The 20,982-nt window shown below is 41.5% G+C and overlaps 1 protein-coding gene across 2 annotated transcripts in view; it reads right to left on the bottom strand.

The window, feature by feature from the left end:
* Positions 1-2,854: 2,854 nt before the first annotated feature.
* RFTN1 (raftlin, lipid raft linker 1) overlaps positions 2,855-20,982 on the bottom strand; it is a 97,044-nt gene continuing 78,916 nt past the window's right edge. For both annotated transcript variants that reach the window (XM_032108585.1, XM_032108575.1), the window contains 3 exons: positions 10,550-10,653; positions 9,083-9,164; positions 2,855-5,268 (listed from right to left, as the gene is read on the bottom strand). In XM_032108585.1, the coding sequence (XP_031964476.1) occupies positions 4,831-5,268; positions 9,083-9,164; positions 10,550-10,653 (624 nt within the window). In that variant the 3' untranslated portion in view covers positions 2,855-4,830. The remainder of the gene's footprint in view (positions 5,269-9,082; positions 9,165-10,549; positions 10,654-20,982) is intronic.

Here is a 20,982-nt window from a genome sequence, read left to right as displayed (position 1 = left end):
GTTCACTCTAGAATGTAAATAGGAGAGCGTGCTTGTCATAAAAAATAACACCAAGGGGGTTTTGTGTTCACAGAGATCACAGCTGACATGTCAGAGCTTGATGCTTGAAAGAAGCAGGGTTTTCCTAGGAATGTGCAATACATTGCTATCAGGAAGTACTGGTGCCCTAAGATAGCCAATGCACTAGGCTCCTGTGTATTTTAACAGTGCCATGATGAAAAGATTCTGAGAAGCCTTTAAATGTTTTTCTTACGACTTCTGAATCATTTCATGAATTATAAACTGGTACACCCTTTTCTTCCCTTAATGCAGAGGCTTTCTGCAGCCCAAATTACATCTCTTTCACAAACCCCTCCTCAGACCTGCACCAAAATGTCCATTTAACAAAAGGCATTTTGAAATCCTTTGCTTCTGTAATCATCCTCTTTTCCCTCTAACCTCCTTCTGTCATCCCCTGTTACACTCAGCCTGAGTGCTGTGGGGCAAGGGCACATCTCTCTAATTGTGTGGGCTCACCCACTTGAACAGCAGGACGAAACACACACACACTGCCCCGAAACATGGACAAGAGTAATTATTTCATACCTCCCCACCATAGTGGTAACCTCTGGTACTGTGAGCAAGAAGTCCTTTCTTACCTTGCAATAAATGACATTTCTAAGCCAAGAAATCAGGAAAGTTGTTCACATCCCCTTCCTGTTGACAGTTAAGAATCTTTTGGAAGTCTCTTTCTAAAGAGTTTCATGGTCTTTTAGTGAAACATCAGTTTCACCTTAAAGTCTGTTATTGGATCTGACTCTGCCATAATTGAAGGCAAAAATAACACCCCAGAAATATTAACCCATATAAACATATGTTCTACAAATAATGGAGTAAATGTGATATTGGCCTGCACTGGCAGGAACAGAGAGCAGCCCCTGCTGTTCAGCTGCTACTGATTTGGAGAAATAGTCTCATCACGCTGGTGAATCTTGTCATTGTAGAAAATGTTTATTCCTATTACACTTGTGCCATCAGCTAAGGAGCAACTGCAGAAGAAAAAGTAGAGTGATTTTTTTTTTGCAATAAAGGATGAGGAGTGAGAGATGTGCCCATCTTTACATTTATATTTAAACTTAAGGAGATGATTGGTGAGTTACCTGGTGTTGCAGCCTTATTATACTTTATCTTTCTCTTCTTCCTGTGACACTTATTCTACCAGTTTGCCATGTGCTCATCTGGTGCAATGAGTATCAAATATCCCTATAGTATTTGCATCAATTAGCTGGAAAAAGAGTGGCTATTCAGTTATCATTACATCATTTTAGTTAGTAGGGTGCTTTTATAAGTGAGTAACAGAAAGCACTAAAAACTGAAAAGCCTTTTTCCCCCCTTCAGTGTATAGGTAAGGTACTGATTAGAGTCAGCACTACAGGCACCTGCCTGAGGCAGGAGGCTTTGGCAAGGATCACCCTTTAAAGCCAAAAGCACATCTCCAGTAACAGCCTCAGAGACATATGAATTGTGTCTACAATTCATAGGCATGTTGTTCGCTGGTATTCCTCATACTTTTGAGAACATTTATCAGCAAGAAATTAGTATCTGCTCTTTATACTCTTCAGTTCTGGGAGGATGAAATTCCTGCATGAAAGGCTGATCATGCTTCATTTCTGCCCTATAATTGGCTCCCTGAGGCAAATGCAGAGTCACAGCAACTGCAAAGAAAAAGTAGGGTATCCAAACGCAGAGCCCTTCCTCTGCTCACCTCAGAACCTGAGGCTCACAGGGAGCCAAATTAGGGAGAAATGGGTCTATTGTTTTGTACTTAGCTTCATTTCCACACATATATTAAAGCTACTCTGGGCTATTGCATTTATACTGTTTTCAAGTGCACAGATCCAACAATCAAAGACATAATGCAAGTTGAAGTACCAGTCCCATTGTTTGTGCATTTAACCCCTCTTAACATACCTATTTTCATTATGATGCTTTAAGGGTTTGGATAGCCTACCCATCATAGTTGTACCCCTCTGCCCCTGCTCCCTGCTGTTTGTTGCATTTGAAAAACCCTTTTCCATCTTTCATTTAATTCAGCCACTCCTCTTTGCCGTTCTTCATTTGCCTCATCCAGTCTTTCCTTAAACACCTGCAGGAACGGTGACTCCACCTTCACCATTTGCCTCACCACCACCACCCTGGGCAGCCCATTGCAATGCCTGAGCTGGATTTTCTCCTTTGAACTTCTCCTGTGTAACAGCTGGTGGCTTGTTCAGATGACCACTTGCTGACTGCTCTTTCACTTCCCTGGCCACTCTGGTGGCCCTGCTTTTTCATACCCAAAATGGCAAAGGCAGCTGAGCTAAACTGCAGATAACAGCTGTGGAGCCTTGCTGCTGCTGCACCACACACCTGCCTTCCCCAGCCCTCATCACATCTGGACCATCTGTCTGAGGGATGATTTAGGCTCTCTCACTCTCCTTGGGACGGGGGCATGGTGCAAGCACACGCACAACTTCAGACAGCTGAACCAGCTCAGAGTAATTCAAAGTCACAACTTGGAACTGATTATGAGATTATAAACCCCAAAGCAGCTGCCCTTTTGAAACTGAAAAAACATGCAAGTTCTCTTCAACTCTTCCCAACCCTAAGCCAGCTTTTACAGGAACAAAGTTTTAAATCAAGCCTTCACTTAAACAAGTGCAACTTCCCCACAGGCCCTTCCATGCTGTCGGGAAAGGAAAACCAAGTAGCCAGTTCTCTAGCACCAGTAACTACTGCAAATTCAGTAGGAAGGAGCTTCCCCTCATCACCACTTAGAGATCCTGAGTTTGTCCTTTTGGGGACAAATAACTGGCAGTTCTGCAAACACCACAAATAAGGAATCTCCTCATGACCTTTATTTCTCTTTAGTTTTGTAAGCAGCTGGGATTCAGTTAAGCAAGGTCAAATTGCAATCCAATAAACGTTTTCTATTAAAAAGTATTTGAAGAGGTCTTTCTACTGCAACACTTTCTACTAGCAAAACGTTCATTAAATATAGTGAATTTTTAAACAAGATGAATACAAAGCTAGTCCTTGAGATAGAAACCATCAGTAAAAGGATCTTATGCTAATAAAATCTGCAAACAGGAACTTAAAACTGTACAAAGCACAGACCTTGTATTTAAGTAGAACAACTGCAGCAACCTATTTTTGAGGCTATTGGAACGCCAGTGTGATCTCAAAATACCAAATGAAACAACTGAAAAATAGCATCAGAAATTGAAGTTATTTACAGTCCTGTGGTTAAACCACTGAATTCAAAATAAAAAACTCCTTAATCAATGACAAAACTACCACTGTGCTTTGTGTGTGTGAAATCAAATGGTTTAAACTTGAGTGCCTTTGTCCCAATTAAATGAATATTTAAGTGATGTCATTTTTCCCTTCTCTGCAATGTTCTGCCAACTGAGTAATTTTTAGACATGAAAGATGCTTTTGAACCACTCTAGGTGCACATCTGGTACAGAACATAGTCCTTTGTACAGCATTTTGATTTGAAGACTAAGGAAAATTATCAAGCACAAATCAGTCAAGGAAAAAACAGCAAATCACTTACAGAGCTCTTGCTTCAAAACAAGAAAATCAGGGGGATTTACAATATATTTCTCACCTTTTTACCAGATTACTCAACCACTTCTAAATAAGAATGAAGGTGGTTAAGAAGAGAGAAACCACTCCTTCCTGCATTTGTAAAAACTGAAGAACTTGGAGAACATTGGCACAGAAACTATATTACATGTACATTCACTTGTAAATATTTTTATGTAGCTTCAAACAGGAAAATGTTGGTAATTTTACAGAATCCTGTTAGGTATCAGTCCCAGAATACGGTTACTTGTATGAAAAAAAATGGTCTGTTATGGTATTTTCATTTTGGGTGGTCCTTTAGTGACATTTGTTGGCCACTGACCCCTGTGTACAGTTTCAGTTCTTTACCACAAGGTATTTCATAACAGTGAGGAAGTGGTGCAAAACCACCTGGAAAAGGTCAGGAGGTAACATCTAATTCCAATTTTTGTGAGGATAACCACTGATAGAAGTACTTTTTACCTGCTTTTTTGTTTCCTGGTTTTCTGTCTTCTGAAGCCCCCACAGCTACTGATGAACTGCTGATTGGCAAAGACCAAATAGGAAATTGCATTTTGTATTGGAATCATCTGCTTCACAAATTCACCATGGGGTTTGTTTACCCACTGTGCCTGAAACAGGTACATGATCTGCTTATTGCTTACAGATCTGTAAGGGTTAATAAAATTCAGAAGAGAGTATCATCAGTGAGTATGCTCCTGGAGAAAGATATGGATAACAGCCATCTTACCTAAGCTTTCCAGTTTCAACCTCTTTAAGTCCAAATATCATTTTTATGACACTACAAGCCTAGTGACAAAATAACATCTGACCACAATAACTTCTCCAGGAAAGCTACGTGGACAAGAAAGTACTACACAGTAAAATCTGACTGAACTGAACACTTGCCCTGACCCAGGCTCAAAGCTGGCCTGCTAAGGTTGGTCATGGAAAAAAGTATAATTTCTGTCCTTCCCTACTTTTTAATTTAAAGTGTAGCTCTAGGAGAGCATTTCCCACTACGTACAGAGAAAGGAATTTTGCAGTTTCTGTGGGTTGAAAAGTCTGGGCCCTGTAGGTACTAAAAACATTAAGATACCAGAGTGCTAAGGAGCAAAGTAAGTCAAAGAAATGCGAAAGAAATGCTGAGTTGAGCAATGGAGTTAGCGGTGGGAATTATCAAAATCTGTTCTTCTGTCTTGGCAAAGTATCAGCCACTCACAGGGTTCCTGCAAAGAGCTCTCATTCACAGGAGCAGTCCATGTCCAGCCCTGCCCCGTCGCAGCCGCTGCCGCCGTCCAGCCCTGGTGCACAGCCCCCGCCCTCTGTGGCCTCACCCTCGGGGCAGCCGGGCACGCTCTGGCTGAGGCAGGCCTGCCCAGCATTGTCACCAGTGTCACAGCTGGCAGGACACGTCTCTGCTGACGCCCCGTCATGGTGGGGACCTCTGTCGTTGGTCCCGGCTACCTCATCTCCCAAGTCTATGACATCATCCAGCTGCTGTTCTGGATCCGGCTTCGCTGCTCTTGAGATTTGTGCTTCTAGGTTTCTCGTGTTCTCTGTGACTTCAAATTCCTGCTTCTCCCCTGCCCTTTGCTTCTCCCTAGTACTTAATTTAGCCTTTGTGGAATTCTTCATTTTTCTGTTGTGCATGTCTTCTTTGGAGAACCTCCAGTGAAACTACAAAGAAGGGATCCAAATGTTAAAGACCATTAGAGGCAATCTCACACGGACATTTACTTTCCTGAGTAGAAATGTTTTGATTATTTAGTTTTAATTCAAAGACTAAAGGGTTTGACCAGAAAGACCCAAGATTAAAAGAAGTTGCCTGACCAAATCAGACGGCCTAAGATGATTTCTGCTCACGCAGATCTCTCTGTTACACAGAGGAAGGAGAGCCCGATGCTTTCTGCTTCTGCTTTTGCGTGTGCCTGGTGGGCTCCTCTCTACACCGTGTGGAAAGGGAGGGTGTGCAAAGCTGCACAAGTGCAGACAGAGGAAGCAATCCTGTGGCGTTATTCCAGTGTTTTTCACCAGGTTAACAGCAGAACTAACACCACACCCACGACCATACCCAAACAGTAGAATATTCTGAACCATCTGTATGAATGCTTTTTGATGAGAAAGCATGAGGCTGCTTCTTGCAGCACTGCCACAGGACTTGCCACAGCCACCATTTCAGAACTGTTTTAACTAGTACTAAAAAACAAAAAGGGAACTAGCAGTACCTTGAAATAAAAACTTGACAGGTATAATGTATATAAAGGCTGACAAATATGCCACTATTATATCCACTTCATTTGTCAGAAAATAAATCAGCCTTCCCAAAGAAAGCCAGACCACAGAGCCATAGAATCATAGAATGGTTTGGACTGGAAGGATCTTCAAGGTCATCTAGTTCCAACCACTCTGCCATGGGCAGGGACTCCTCCTAGAAGACCAGGTTGCTCCAAGCTCCATCCAACCTGGACTTCAACACTGCTGGGGGTGGGGGGGGCACCCACAGCTTCTCTGGGCAACCTGTGCCAGTGTCTCACCACCCTCCCAGTACAGAATTTCTTCCCACCATCTAATCTAAATCTGCCCTCTTTCAATGTGCAGCCATTACCCCTTGTCCTATCACTACACTTCCTGGCAAAGAGTCCCTTTCTAACTTCCCTGTAGGCCCCCTTCAGATACTGCAACACTGCTGTGAGGTCTCCGTGCAACCTTCTCTTCTCCAGGCTGAACAGCCCCAACTTTCTCAGCCTGTCTTCATAGGAGGTGCTCCAGTCCCCTTACCAACTTCGAGGCCTCTTCTGGACTTGCTCCATGGTTCCAAGCCACTGCTAAACCATCCTACACAAGTTTGCTACGTACCTCTAAATGTGCACAACCATTTTTTCAGCAGTGTCAGTTGCTGACGGAAGCCCAGGAATGGGTTAGGAGGCAATGTCTGGATGGCATAAATAATCTCATCATGACATTCAGCACACCCAGCTATGTTCCAAAAAGCCATTATCTCCAGTGAAACTGGCTCTGTGCTGAAGTTGGCCAAAAGGTCTCGTATTCATAAATTTTTGATCTAGCTATTTATTCCTTAATCAAAAAGCCATTCAAAACTTACTGGCAGATTACAAAGCTGGAACAATGTTCTTTCCTCCTGGTAGCCAGAACTTAATGTAAAAGAAGAAGGGGCAAGAAAAAAAGAAACTGGCTTTCACAAAACTTCTTGGTTTTACTTAGAAGAAGTTATCTTTCACTTCAATAGAACTGCAATTTAGAGAAAGAGGAACGATAACATCTCAGTTCTAGAGCTCAGCTGTTTAAAATTCAGACACCTGAGTTTTTTTCCTCTTTGATTTGCGGAAGTGCTGGGCACCCACTACTTCACTTAACTCAAAGCTCTCTTTGGCAGAAGGTATGATCAGGGCCCTAAATGTGATAAAGATCCAACTGTAGGAGGCTCTGTGTGTGTGTGTGTGTGTGTGTGTACTCAGTAAGGTACTTACAATGTATTTCACAAAAATGCATTTCAATGCATGAAATAAGCATCAGTTTTGTATAAAGTGAATGAACACAATTACCTCATCCCTGACTGAATATTGCACTAACAGGAGTACTTCTCACTGAAGAGAGAAGTTGTACCACTCCTTGCGTATTTCCTTTTCTGTTCCTCTGACTACCTTGAACAGCAGTTCATTGATGTGCAAAGACAGGTTGGAACATTTTCCAACAATGCAATATCCTTTTAATTTTATCATCCTATTTCCCTCCTCTGAGGGTTATCTATAAACATTTTAGACATGCCACAGCTTAAGTTAAAAAAAATCCCTGAGAGCCTGTGATGTTGTATGTGCAGAATATTCAGCAACTTTTAATCACATGCTTGGGTTGGCATTTTTGATGTGACACAACAACCACTTATGGACGTTGAACCAGTCTTACATCTCTTTACAGAGCTATAATCAAGGTATGTCACCCTTCCTTGATCTCTGTTATGAAAATGTGCTGCAGTGATTCTTGCCCTCAAATATGCCTGTATATTTAACACTGCCAACAAGTAAGTCCTTTGTTTTGTCAACCAGACATTGTTAAATAAGTTTTTATAGCCTGGAATGAAAAAAACTTAAACAAAGTTTTAAGTCATCTGGTTGGTATGTATGTGTTATTATAATAAAAGAAATCAGCATCATACTAGTTTCTCTGTCTGAAGATGAACAACCACATATGGGTTCCCATCCCTTCCACTAAAACCACACACAGTAGTAGGAAAAGAATGACCAAATACAGGCACTCTTAACACTCATCCCAAAATCCCCTTAATCACCTGAAAACAAAGAGAAAAACCAAGGAATATGGGCTTTGTAACAAGTTCACACAATATTCTGGGCTCCTGTTTTGCTAATGAGAGAGGGTAAATCCTAAATCAGTTGCACTCCCAGCAGTTCTCTCCTACTTCAGTCAGTTCAAACACTCTCCTGCTCTGCACTGTATCAAAAAGACAACTTTCACAGAACCAGGCTCCAAAACAGTGAGGGCTTCATAGATGAAAACTATCTGCAATTATCTGAACTGCTGGGTAAAATGCTCCTGTTGCTCAGGTCTGCTCAGCATTTCTGATCTCCTACTGCAGCTCAGCTCCGCATGGCCTGAAGCGCCCACTCCTGCAGGGGACCTCGGGCTGGCAGCACTCACCAAAGCCCACAGAGCCAGAACAAAAGCGAGGCTGCATTAGTCAGCAACTCATCATCACGTGGTTTCAGAGATCTTTTCCGTACTTCACCTGGCTTTCCTGATCCCTTGCATACTGAAAGGAGAAGGCAAATTTGACTGTTGTAGGAAGATCATCTCACTTTCTCAATTCCAGTCCTTGCATTTCTCTCTCCAGCTGTATGGCATGACAGGTTTGGGCAAGGGTTCCCACAGCTAGGTGGTTAAAAAGGGAAATGGGAATACATACATACATCCACATCCATGCATCACTAGCTGTCAGCTATGTCCTTGGACAATTTAGCTGGATTCTAGAGGCTTTTTTTGGTTAAATTGCAGCAGAATTCATTAATATTCACACAATAGAAACACCAGCCAAGATCAGGCCTACATTGTGCCAGGTTCTACCAAAACAGAGAGAGCAAGAGCGAGAGAGAGAACGAGAGAACAATTTAAACAGAAAAGACAGTAAATGGGTGAGAGAAAATAGTGTCGGTTCCACCTTGCAGGCACTGAACCTGGACAGAGAATTTTAGGTCTAAATGGAGGTTTATGGCTGGTTTACATGAAGAAAAATCTACATCTCTTCTGCTGCTGTGAGTTCAAAAGAGAATGAAATCTAGGAGCATTGACATCATTTGAGCATTTTTTGTCTCTTTCATTTGCATAGTTCCATTCCTTGTGTCTCACTACTGTATCACAGAAACATTGAATAGGCCATTTTACTTCTAAGGGAAATCAATTTCAATATAAAAATACCACCAGCAAAACCCAAACAAACCAGAAGCTCAAGGTTATTTACCTTAGATTCTTTCTTCTTTGCTTTCTGGGGCAAAGAAGGTCTCTGAAGAAATACAATTTGCTTTGTAGATAAATTCCCCTCCCTGAAAAGAAACAAATGCACACTCCTGAGAATGAATTAAATTCACATCCAGCATCATTCAAAGCGAAAATCCATCTCAGTCATTTGTTTCTGCAGGTCAAACAAGAAAAAAATGAAGAATGATCCTCACATTGCCTGTCCCTGGTGTCTCTGAGCAGCCTGGTATTTTGGGGGGCAGGGAGAGGGGAATGTTCAGACTGATAGAGCCTGTCAGCCTGTGACACAGTTTTGCTGATTGTTTTAGCATTAGTGTGTAAACACAGAATAAATTGTTTGGAAAAAAAAGGAAGAAACCCAGGAGTCCCAGTGTGTGTGTGTCCCAGCAACACTGGAGTGTTCCTTCCCTCCTTCCCTCCCTCCTGGGGCACTGATCCAGAATGGGGCTGGGTGCTCCCTACAGGTCTGCAGCATGGCAGGAGGAACAACCACCAGGTGGGTGCCCTTCTGCACTGACCTCTGTTACTCGAGGTATCAGTGGGGTACAGAAAGCTGGAAGAGAAAGAAAATCATATATATATCTTCAGGAGTCAGGAATTACAAATCGTAGCTGTGATCTTCTATTCATTCTTATATTTAAACATTTATGTGAAACTTAAATACAGTTTTTCCCTCAACACAGATGGCCTTTTACTTTTTAGGTTTTTATGTGTAGGAGTAGTCTTCATCCAAATCTCATAAAGAGCTGGGCATATTTTTACTCATTTTAAGATTAAAAATCATGACTGACTATACTGGTGTGTGTATATATATATATATATAAAAAAATATCCCTGAAGAGTGAAAATTCAGAAAGCACTATCTTTCATGATTAACAAGTGGGATGATTGTTTTTCACCAGTTATGAAGATAATTTTTAAGTGATTTGCACTTATATTTAAAACCTCAGAATATTAGTAACAGCAAAGTAGACCACAGAATTATTATATCTGCACACAAGGCTACTAGAGCAGTGACACACTCATCTCACACGGGTCTGCTCAGCTGGACTGTATCAGCAGCATTAGACAGACATCTATTAAGAATAAAATGACTCTTCTTCAGTTGGAGAACATCTCACTCCAAACATTATCACACATTTTGTCTTTGCTCTAAAGGACGTTACTGGAAGATCCAGAGCAGGAATTTTACAATCATGGAGTTTAGAGAGAGGCAGAAACAACACCCAGAAAATTCATGCAGAAACCACAGTGCCACCTTGCAGTCTTTCTGCCCACGAGACATGTGCTTCCTGCCACATGTGGCTTGTGATGCTCGGAAAGCCCCGAGAACAGCTGCAGCAGGCTTTGCAAGGAAATCCACACTGACTGCACAGGGAATTGCTTGTGCAGACTGTGGTGCTTGTACAGCAACTTCCCCGGCCAAAAGGCAGCACCCACCCCTCCCTACCTGTTTGTCTTCACAATGGGAGTAGGAAGCACGCACGTCAGCTGCCAGCCGTACATGGCAAGGGAGTTCAGCAGCGGAACGTAATCTGTCTGCACTTCAACTCCCTGGGGAAGGAAAAGCAACAGTTGGCATCATCACTTGGAGTGCGACATTCAGCTCGACACCAAAAAAACCCCAAGAAAAAATACATGTGTGGGTTTTCTCGGAGGGAGACAGAGTTTTTGCACTGAAGTGGGTCATGTTTTACGTTCAGCTAGGCAGGAAGGAAAACATTCAAAAACATGAGACAAATGACTGACCGCCCATACATCCCAAACTGTTAAAGGAGTTTGTTCAAAATGGTAAACATCTGTGATCTTGTTTTTACACTGCCTGACTCATCCATCTAGCTTTAGATGATTACAGATCTGAACAGGATAAATTCATTGTATGTTATCAATTATCTCCTCCCTAGAAAAATGATGTTCAAGTAGTTAAAAAATGACAGCATCGCTTTGCTTGGATTCTGCACTTGTCTAGGCTTCAGCAAATCCTGAATATCTGCACTGAAATCAGTCATGTTGCTCTACCATGATGGATCAAAAGGAAAATAGCCAACAACAGCAACAAAAAATGTAAGTACAAGTCTGTTCCTTTTATCGCCCACAAATACACGTTGCTGCCTTCTTATTTTGAATCAGGAAATCTGTGGGCGAGACGAAAAGCTTTGCCTTTCAGTGCAGGAGTCTGGCTCCTGCTGCACATGTACCCAGCAGAGCCTTGCTCATTCTCTTTCAACTAAAAGGCAGACCCTGCAATCCACACAGAAAGAACCACTGGTGGTTTCAACAAAGATTATTCCAGTGAGGTGTCTAATTGCCAAGGCTGCCAGTAATTTAACGAATAGATGCTAGAGCATATTTACTAGTTTTTAATTTTAATAAACACAAAGCAGACAAATGGTAACTACTACTCTCTTCAAATATAACTAAATTTGACTGGAATAATAATTACATTTGCCAAAAAGCTCAGGCACTCACAGCGGTTTCACGTGCACGTAAGGAGTTTTAACTGCCAATTCGCAACACTGGGGAAGGCACAATAGGTCTGCAGCTCCAAAAAATCCATTTATTCCACAGTAATGAAATAGTCATTTGATCAGAACTAATCCAAATCCTGCTGTAGTTATTTCAAGGTACTTTAGTGAATTTCAATCTCAGCTGTTCCTTTCTTCTAACAAATGTAATTTAGGTCACTTGTATCTTTATAACTGAATGGCTGCCTGACTATACCTATTAAAAACCCGATCATGACCACAAGTGCAAATAGCTGAAGAAGCCGTATCAGTCCTGCTTAAAAGGAGAACGTTTAAAATCTCTACCCCAGAAAGTGCCTGCAAGAGAACACTACTAATGTACTTCTGCACAGAGGCTTGTGGGGGCTTAGAGAGGCAGTGCTACTTTACAACATCACCCTGTACAAACTGGAATTTTTAACTCTGGGAAAGAGACGCCCTGCAAGAAGGGGGCAATACCATGTGGCCCTTAACTCATGTCCTCTGGAGCAATCAGGACTCACCCTGCAGCTGTGATCATGGTAGATTCAGAGTCTCCTTTGATTCCCATTTCCCTCTGGAAGATGGATATTTGAGCACTCTTTCCAGTTTTTAAAATAGTGTCCAAGAGTAATAAAAAAATTATTACATATCTAGATGCCTTTCAGATCTGATGTCTCAAGAAGACATATTAATAACACGGTGAGATTTATGAGATTGGTCAACAATGGCTTCCAAAAATGAAGATGAAAATATGCAACATGATGATTAAGAATAAGGTCAGAGCATCCATCATCACAAGCTCTTCATGAGGTGCCACATAAAAGGACCTGTCTAAAACATTTCCTCCATCAAACAGTGTTTGCAGAGGAAAAACCAAAAGGAGCTCACTCATTTAGAGGGTGGAAGCAGATCAGGAAAGACTGGCACAGCAGACCTTGTTTGTGCCCCAAGGAACATCTTGTGTTGTAAGAGGATTTCTATTTTGAATTCATTGCCTAAGGTGGGTGATTAGCAGGCAGAACCTTCTTCTTGCATCAGGATGTGCAACAAATGTCAGAAATCAGAGGGAGATTACAGCAATGAGGAAGGACATCAATACCACGCAGAGCTCATTTGGCTGCTGCGGAAGCCAAATTGTTTCAGGGACAAGCCATCACTCCTGCCACAGCCCCCTGTCCCTGCAGGCTCTGAGCAGCGAGACAGGGCTGGCTTTGGACCTGTCTGACTTGTCAGGATTAAGCATCATCTGCAGCAGATGATGGTGTATTTCACAACCCAGTGGTGCAGAAAGGAAACAAGCAGGTAAGTACATTAAAAAGGGTAAAGTTATCAGAAAATAAATTTAAGTCAATTAGGCCTAAAGAAATGTTTTTTTTTTAAATCTGGCAGTGAAAAAAAAAACAAAAACAACCAACCTATTGAAAGAGTTCTATACAGTTGTTACCAAAAGGTAACCTCTTATTTTTCCATGTGCTGGTACCCAACAGCCCAGTGTGCCTGTTGGGCTGTCTGGAGGCAGGAATTGTGTACAGGATGCAGAGGTGTACCCTCCTCTGAGCTCCTCATGCCCTTTAACAAGCTCTCTCCAACTCCACGGTGCTTCGCTGGAGTCAGACACTGCACCTCATCTCCAGGCCCTTGGGGAATAGACTACTCCCAGTAATTGGCTGAGTTTGAAGATGACAGACAGAGAAAGGAGTCACTCCAGAATAAACAGGTGTAATCCACATGGGCTTCAAACTCCTGACTTGCAAATACAGATAATTGAAGCTTTTTTTAAGACCACAAGAAATTACTTCTCCCTCCCCCTCCTGAATCATTGGTTGTAATTCTATCCCACGACTGGAATTTGTGTGCCAGCAGGAGTCACAGTTATACAGACCATTAATTGGTGTCATATTAAATGCTTTCTAAAGCAGAAATGCTTCTAAACAAACAATACACTGGGGGACGGGTGCAGAGGAAAAGAGTCATCTTGTATTCATTTTATATTTAATACAGTAATTATTTTATCTACTATTATTAGAGACAATAGAAATAAGATTTCAAACACACTGTTCCATCAGATGAAAGTGCAATGTTCTTTCTAACTAGCAATACTGGATTTGAACACCAGCAAAAGTAGAAAAAAATGTGCAAGAGCTCTCCTGAAAAAGAAGTGTTCAAACAATGCGTCTCAAACTGGGAGACATTTCATTCACTGAAAGGGTGGAAAATTTTAATTAACTTGCTTCCCACTCTCCTGTGGATGATAAGTAATCTCTGATCACACCTTGAGTGTCAAGAAGCCAGAGCATATTGAGCTAGGATTTTCCCTTGACTTGCACCACATGAAAAGAATTCTTTTTATTTGTAGTTGTATTGTTTGTTTTCATCATTTTTTCCTTTCACAGTTGCATCTGCTCATTAGGAGAAAAAAAAATAAGATTAAAAAAATGATAAGAATAATATCTAGGGCAAGCCACACAAACAACTGCATTAACAATTTTTCTTTTCTTTTTCCCCCCTACTGTGGTGATTTTAACCACAGCAAGATAATACACAAGACAACTACTAAGCTCTTGTAAGACAGAAGTTCTTCAGAAATCAGTCTTTCCTGGGCTAAGTGAATGTGATTTAGTTACAAGGCAGCTATGGATTATCACTATTTAATATTTTTTTCCAACCTGGATTAAAGAGTGGTAGATTGAAAATCCCATTAAATAAATCTTAATAAAACCTTTATCAGCAAATCCTAACAGACTGCATACCAAAATCTACTGACAGATGGCAAAGAGGATGGGAAGTAAAAAAACAAGTTGCTTTGAAAACCTACTGTTTGTTGCAGAAAATGGGCACTGCTTTCAAACCCAGCTCCTAACAAAAAATAGAGGGGAGAGCCCATGAGGGAGGCAACATGCACCCCCAGCCAAGGCTGGCTACCAGTCCTCACTGGTTTTTTGGCCAAAGCCAAAGCTTTTCTGTCCCAGGGAACTGAAGGGAGGAAGTGAAAGTGGCAAAGGCAGGACTCGCACCTTAGTGGAAAAGAAAGAAAATAAAATGACAGAAATTGAATATCTGGACTGTGCCAGAATGACCCAGTAAAAGCATCCTGCAAACATTTTATGTTTGCAGTAACACAGCTGACAGGGGGACTAAATTCAAGCTGTAAATTCGTGAATTATTTGCCTTTTTCCTTTTCAGACTTCTTCCAAGAGGTAATTTCTGCTGACAGTGTAACAGTATTGAATCATTAAAAACATTTATTGGAAGCAAAAAAGAAGTTTCACAAATGCTTCAGCAATAAAAAAAGTTGGACTTTGTTCCTCTATTATTGAGCTGCTCCTGAATTTCCATGTGTAACACACCACAGCACCTTGCTGGCAGACACTTGCTACACATCCATTAGCTGTGGAGCAGAGGGCAGTGGGATGGCTCCTGCATCCTTGGAAACATCAGTGGCTTTGGGAAGCAGGTGGGTCACTGACCAACAAAGAGTACCTGCCAAATGGGGACCTTAGTGGAAAGGTAATAGAAAAAAGAGTAATAAATCCACAGGCAGGCTTTTCCATCAATATTCTGGGCATATGTAACTTAGAGTTATTTACTATTATTAATATGTATGTCAATTCCTGCAATGTGAAATATTTTTGAGAATATAGTAAGGCTGTAACACTATATGAGGCAGCATCTTGCTTAAAACAGTGTTTCTGCAATTCAGATGTATCCAGCCACAATTTCAGTACACACAGGCTGCTGAGTAGCATTCACAGCTGGCTCCGCATCTAGGGTAAAATTAGAAGAAAAACAACAACCAAAAACCCTTCTGTGCCCACAAAGACTGCTTCCCTCAGTGACTTCTGTGGATGCAAATCCTATTTTTTAGCATGTATGTAAATGAACAGAAAGATCAGAGTGCTCCTGATACTGCCTGCACCTGTAACAAGAAGTACATTTGCACAGCAACACAATTCTGCCTTTACAGAAGCACAAGGTCGGCAGCAAAAGCTGGAAAAGGTGAATATGTCAACACAGAGGGTTTTCCACACAGGACACTTGGAAACATTCAAAGAAATGTTGAACTCACCACTGCACAGACAATGTACACATGATGGGACAACTCCACTTAACTGTCCATGAAACACAAGAAATAAATGTGATCTAGCAATCCATCAGTACAGTTTCTTAAATAACTCTGGCATTTTTACTTTTACAATTCCTGCAACAGTTAAGGTGTACCTTAAGGTGAGCATTGATTTTACTGTTTGTCCATCAATTCTTTGGGGGAAAAAAACACCAATACAAAAAAATCACTTCCTGAGAACTTACATACCCCAGTGTGCCCTACACACGCAGCTTAATCATCCCCAGGCAGCTTCCCCAGCACAATTCCCTTTGGTTATAATTTATTCCCAAACAACATGTGGCTTCTACCAGAAGGCTTTGTGCACCACTCCCTAGTTATGCAAGTAATAATCTTTTTCCATGCAAGCAGCGCAGCTGAAGCCCAGACCCCTCCACTGCCCCTGCTCGTGCTGCAGGAAGGAGAGCGCTGCACTGCCCCTCGCCCACAGGCGGGCTCTGCGTGCAGCCTGTGGGGTCCCAGCACCCACTCCCATGCCCCTCAACATCCTCACACAGATGCACTACCCAGGGCACTACTGCCTGGCTGCAGTCACCTGCTGGGCAAAAGAAACATGTGCCCTGCGTGGTTTTATAAGAAGTATGAAAGAGGACTGAAACACTTTTTCCCAGCTTGTTCTTAAGTGGGAAGTTCAGATCTGGGAGGTTCACTTTTCCCTGAAATGTTTTATGAGTGAGCAGAGAACTAATTCTTAGAAAACTGTGACAGCTAGGAAAGCTTTTTTTAATCCGTAATGTGCTTTTGAGTCTGTTTACTTCAAGTGCCCTTTACTCACATGGAAGAAGCATTCACCTTGTTAGACATTCAATACCACCACAGCCACAAGAAATTATCAAAGACGTTCCTAGTTCATATTGCTAGGTTTTGTTATTACATTAATCATCAAAAACCAATGAAAGAATACTCTGTGGATTTTAATAGATTTTAAACCTATGTCTACTGAGTTCAGCAAATATATATGTATATATGCTGCTTTCATATCTTACATAAAGGAATGAAACAAGAATTATAAAAATCTTTGGGAGGTAACAGGCTCCTGAAGGTTTTTGTTCAGCTCTTCTTAAAAAGCAACAAGCATTCAGCAACAGACATTGCTGAAATATTATGCCCAGGCAGCATATCTGTCCTTTGGGTGGTAAAGAGGGTCACACACATGACTCCTCTGGGCTTTTCATGCCCATCACCATCAGCTTCTTGGCTGACCTGGTCATGCCTTTCTCTCGTGGCCGGAGACAGCAGAATATGGCTTAACTGACCTAAATCAGATTTACAGACAAATCAAATCCTCATTTCCAGAGAATTTGTTTCAAGGCTTACATTAAGGCAACTTGCAACCTAGGCTCAGCAGAGATAAATTTTTAAATCTTTTGGTATGTCACACTTTAAAAAGGTTTACCATGTCTACGGTGGAGACTGACCCCATTCAAGTCTGCCGGGGAAATGGCAACACCACAATGTATCTGAGATTTTAATTCATGTCAGTACAGCGAAGGTATGGTATAGCAGCAAATACAAAGTGATGAATCAGCAGCTCAAGACTTTCAATGAGAAAATCTGTGTAAATTAAGGACAATATTTTCAAAATGAACACAGCTTCAGAGGCAGAACAATGCAGCAATCCTAAATGAATGTTATAGCACTCAATTTTAAGGACAGTATTAGCTATTTTGTCTTGGGTAATGGGGAAGGGAAGGTGACAGATTTAGAGTTAGGGAGAGGGAAATCATGCAGGCTCTGATTAGTCAGAACTGTCTACCCACATTTGCCTACACAAGCAGAATTAAAACCATCAAACAAGTTTTAGGGCTAGATCTCAGAGACTGCAGTGGAAATAATATGTCCTGACATTTTTAGAGTTAAAGTGATAAGGATGAGTGCAGTATTTTGTCATAACAAGTCCTGTGGTCATTTGTAGAGGATACCACAGCTCTACTTTGAGAAGAAAGAGTTAAATTACTCAGAGCTATTACATCCTGTCTGCTGCTTGGCGGGACCACATACTGTGACAGCTGCGAGCTTTACATCCTCTACAAACTGACATTTTACACACATACTGAGTGCATCACACTGTTCAGCTTGTTTTCTCTATTAGCCTTAGCAATTAAAAAGGCAGCACTTTCCCTGCTAAGAGGTATGCCAACCTCTCTCTTTTGTGTTTATAGTTAAACAGCAACCCTTTACCTTTTCATTTAGAAAGGCTTTCTTTCTAAAGGGCATCGATACATGCTACATGTCTTCCCTTTCTAAAAAAGCTTTCTTTTGTTGTGACTGGGATTCTTTTGTTTGTTTCTTCTTCTTCTTAATTAGGATACAGCACAATAATTTACATTCAGTTCAGACCACATCTGAACAACTCCAAAGCTCATCCAAATAACCAAATTGAAAATAAGGATCCGTTATATACATTTATGTCACTCTGCCCATCCAGGCTTCTTCCACTTCCTTGGTACAAATGGAAATAACAAATAAAAAATATTAATGTAGATCAGAGCTGAATGTACACCAAAAAAAACCCCAATCTTCTACATAATGAGTCATTCCACTGCTCCCTAACTATCTCTGTAACAATTATACTTTGTAACACTCGTAACAGAAAGAAAGCCTTTACTGGCTCTTGGACATCTTCTGTCACTACTGAACTCTGTCTTCTTGCCCATTTTACAGTCCCCTCCCCTGCCACTGCATTATTCCACGTTGATGGTAAATAAAGGTGAATTCCAACAGGGCTTAACACTTGGTCTTCTGGGTACAACACAGTGCACAGTGCCTATGAATCCCCCAGCTTCCAGTCCTTTCACTGATTCCACGGCTTTAAGCACCTACACCTATTATGTCTCAGAAAGCCTGAGGCATGATATATCCGGGCAGTTATTTGAATTGCAGGTGGAGAAAATCAAGGTGGCCAGCTCTGCTCTTTCTCTATATGGGCAAGACCTTTGTAAGACTTCCCCAATGCCTCAACATTCTTCCTTCAGGAGGCTTTTTATTCCCCATATTCTTCCACTTTCAGCTTGGTGGGGAACATTTTCATAGTGTCCTCAGAACAGCCACACTTGATCTCAAAAGAGCAAAACTGCCAGGGAACACCCAGCATCCAAATTTTTCATTACAGCAGAGAATAATCTGATCACACTGACAAGCTGTGTATATGCTACCAGTCAGTTTCTGAAATTGCACATCCCAAATCTTATGTCTGGAACAGGAGATTCTCTGCATTAGCCCTCACAGACATGGTGTGTAGCAGTACAGCATCTCCTGACACACCAGATGGCATCGGGAGGTTCATTCCTTAGTCTGTTGACCAGCTGTGTTCTCCAGTATGGAATTGCTAGAATTGAAAGCAAATGATACTCCACCTACAAGGCCTCTAACACTTCAAAAAAGGGCTCTGCTAGAAAATACTCTTCTGCTCTGTCCTGGTGTTTTGGTCAGCAATCTTCCAACACAGGATCCCCACTATCCTTCTCATGTAGCCTGACAGAAACTGTCCTGTGTCCACACAGATTATGCCTAACTTTGTTACGATATCCTACTGAGATGGAGAACCTTGGATTGGTTGTCTGAGAGCCAAACCAGCTCTGCCCAAGAATCCATTTATAACTCAGAAAGCTGTCTCCAACATGGCTGTAAGTGATGGTTAAGGAAAAGCAATATATATTAGGTCAAGCATGCAGGATACCTGCCTCAAATATTTTGCATGTCTGGTTTAGTTTCTACTGAAAGAAATCCAGTTTGTGCACTGTGGGACCATTCTGTGAGGTGAAGTGAGGCATATTAAGGGCGGATCAGTGGGTTCACTTCAGAAAGGCACTGCTTATCTGAATTAAAATGCTTGTATGAACACAAGATCCTCTAAACTTCTGGAACCAACAACCTTGTCCAGAAAGGAGTTCCACAGATCTGCTGCATAAATAATTACCTGAAGTATCTTCTTTTTGTTTGCTTTGCACCTGGCCCTGACTAGTGCCATTTGGCACTTAGTTCTTATACTGGAAGAGACGGCAAACAATCCCTATTTACCTCTTTCCTATGATTTAGGAGCTCTGTACCTATTCCATTCCCTGCAACTCTTCTCCAGGCTGAAAGGATACATCATGTAAAGTCTTCCTTTTACGGAAGCTGTCTGTATTACTGAGCATGCCCACTGCTCTTCTCTGAACAATTACTGTGCTAACACAGCCTTCTGAAATAAGGTGCTGTCAAACACAGCTTACACAGTAGTATGCAGTATATATACTTGCTGTTTCTCCCTCTATTCATTTCCTAACAGTTTTAAACATATGGTTAACATTAATGCTTCTTAACGTTTGCCTTCTTGATCAGCCCTGACCTAATACACTCATGAAACCATCTGTCATTATTCCAAAACCTTGTTCCTGAGGGGCAACACCACAACTTGACCCTAAAAATGAACAACAATTTACAGTCAAGTCTGTCATAACTGGAATAACATTTAATGCAATAAAGGAATCATTTTTCAGACACACATCAGCAACAAGAAAAGCTGCTATTAACGCACTAAAGTGTTCTGCAAGTTGTTTGTAGCCATTACTATTTGGCCATTTCTTGCTGCACTACAAAATCATCATCTAATAACAAAACTCTTAATCCTAGTCTCCTGGAATTTTACACACTTACTCTAGCATCTGTCCCATTTTCCCTTAATCTGTTCTTCTGGCATGCGTGTGCCAAAAGGAGGGACTATCTGTCTAAGGATTTTACACCCTTTACTATACATTCCAAGTGAAATGATCAGGTATTGCCTTTGTAGATACACAACACCTATTTCTAGCAGACATCAGATAGAACAAAAAAAACCTTCTAAGAGTTATGCAACTTATTCTTTTTCCTCCATGTTCTTTTTGCTTCAAGTCACACAGAATTTAGGCCCAGCTATTCAAATACACGGGTATTGTGTGTATCAAATTTGCTGTGGAAGATTGGTCTGCAGTGCTTCACAAATTGATTCATAACTATTTAATCAATTTATGATCTGTCCTAAGCAGTGCTTCTACTGATCTGCGTGGGCACCTGGATCTGCAGAAGGCCAAGTTGTGACACATTTGGTTTGTTTATGGGGGCCTATCCAGAATATGCAGTTCTTTCAGCATATGAAGGAGGTCAGACAGAGCCAAGGCAGCTCTCTGTGCCTTCCTGCTGCAGCTCAGCCTGCCGACCTAAAGGGCTGCCTTCTTTAGAACTGCGATGCCACAGTGACTTGTGTGATCATGTTGCCCTGACAACCAATGGAGATCCTCTCTGCAGTTAATCTAG

Source organism: Corvus moneduloides, chromosome 1 (genome assembly GCF_009650955.1).
Source record: "Corvus moneduloides isolate bCorMon1 chromosome 1, bCorMon1.pri, whole genome shotgun sequence".
Classification (NCBI taxonomy): Eukaryota; Metazoa; Chordata; class Aves; order Passeriformes; family Corvidae; genus Corvus; species Corvus moneduloides.
The sequence above is the reverse complement of the archived record's forward strand: the minus strand, read 5'-3'. Positions and strand labels throughout refer to the sequence as shown.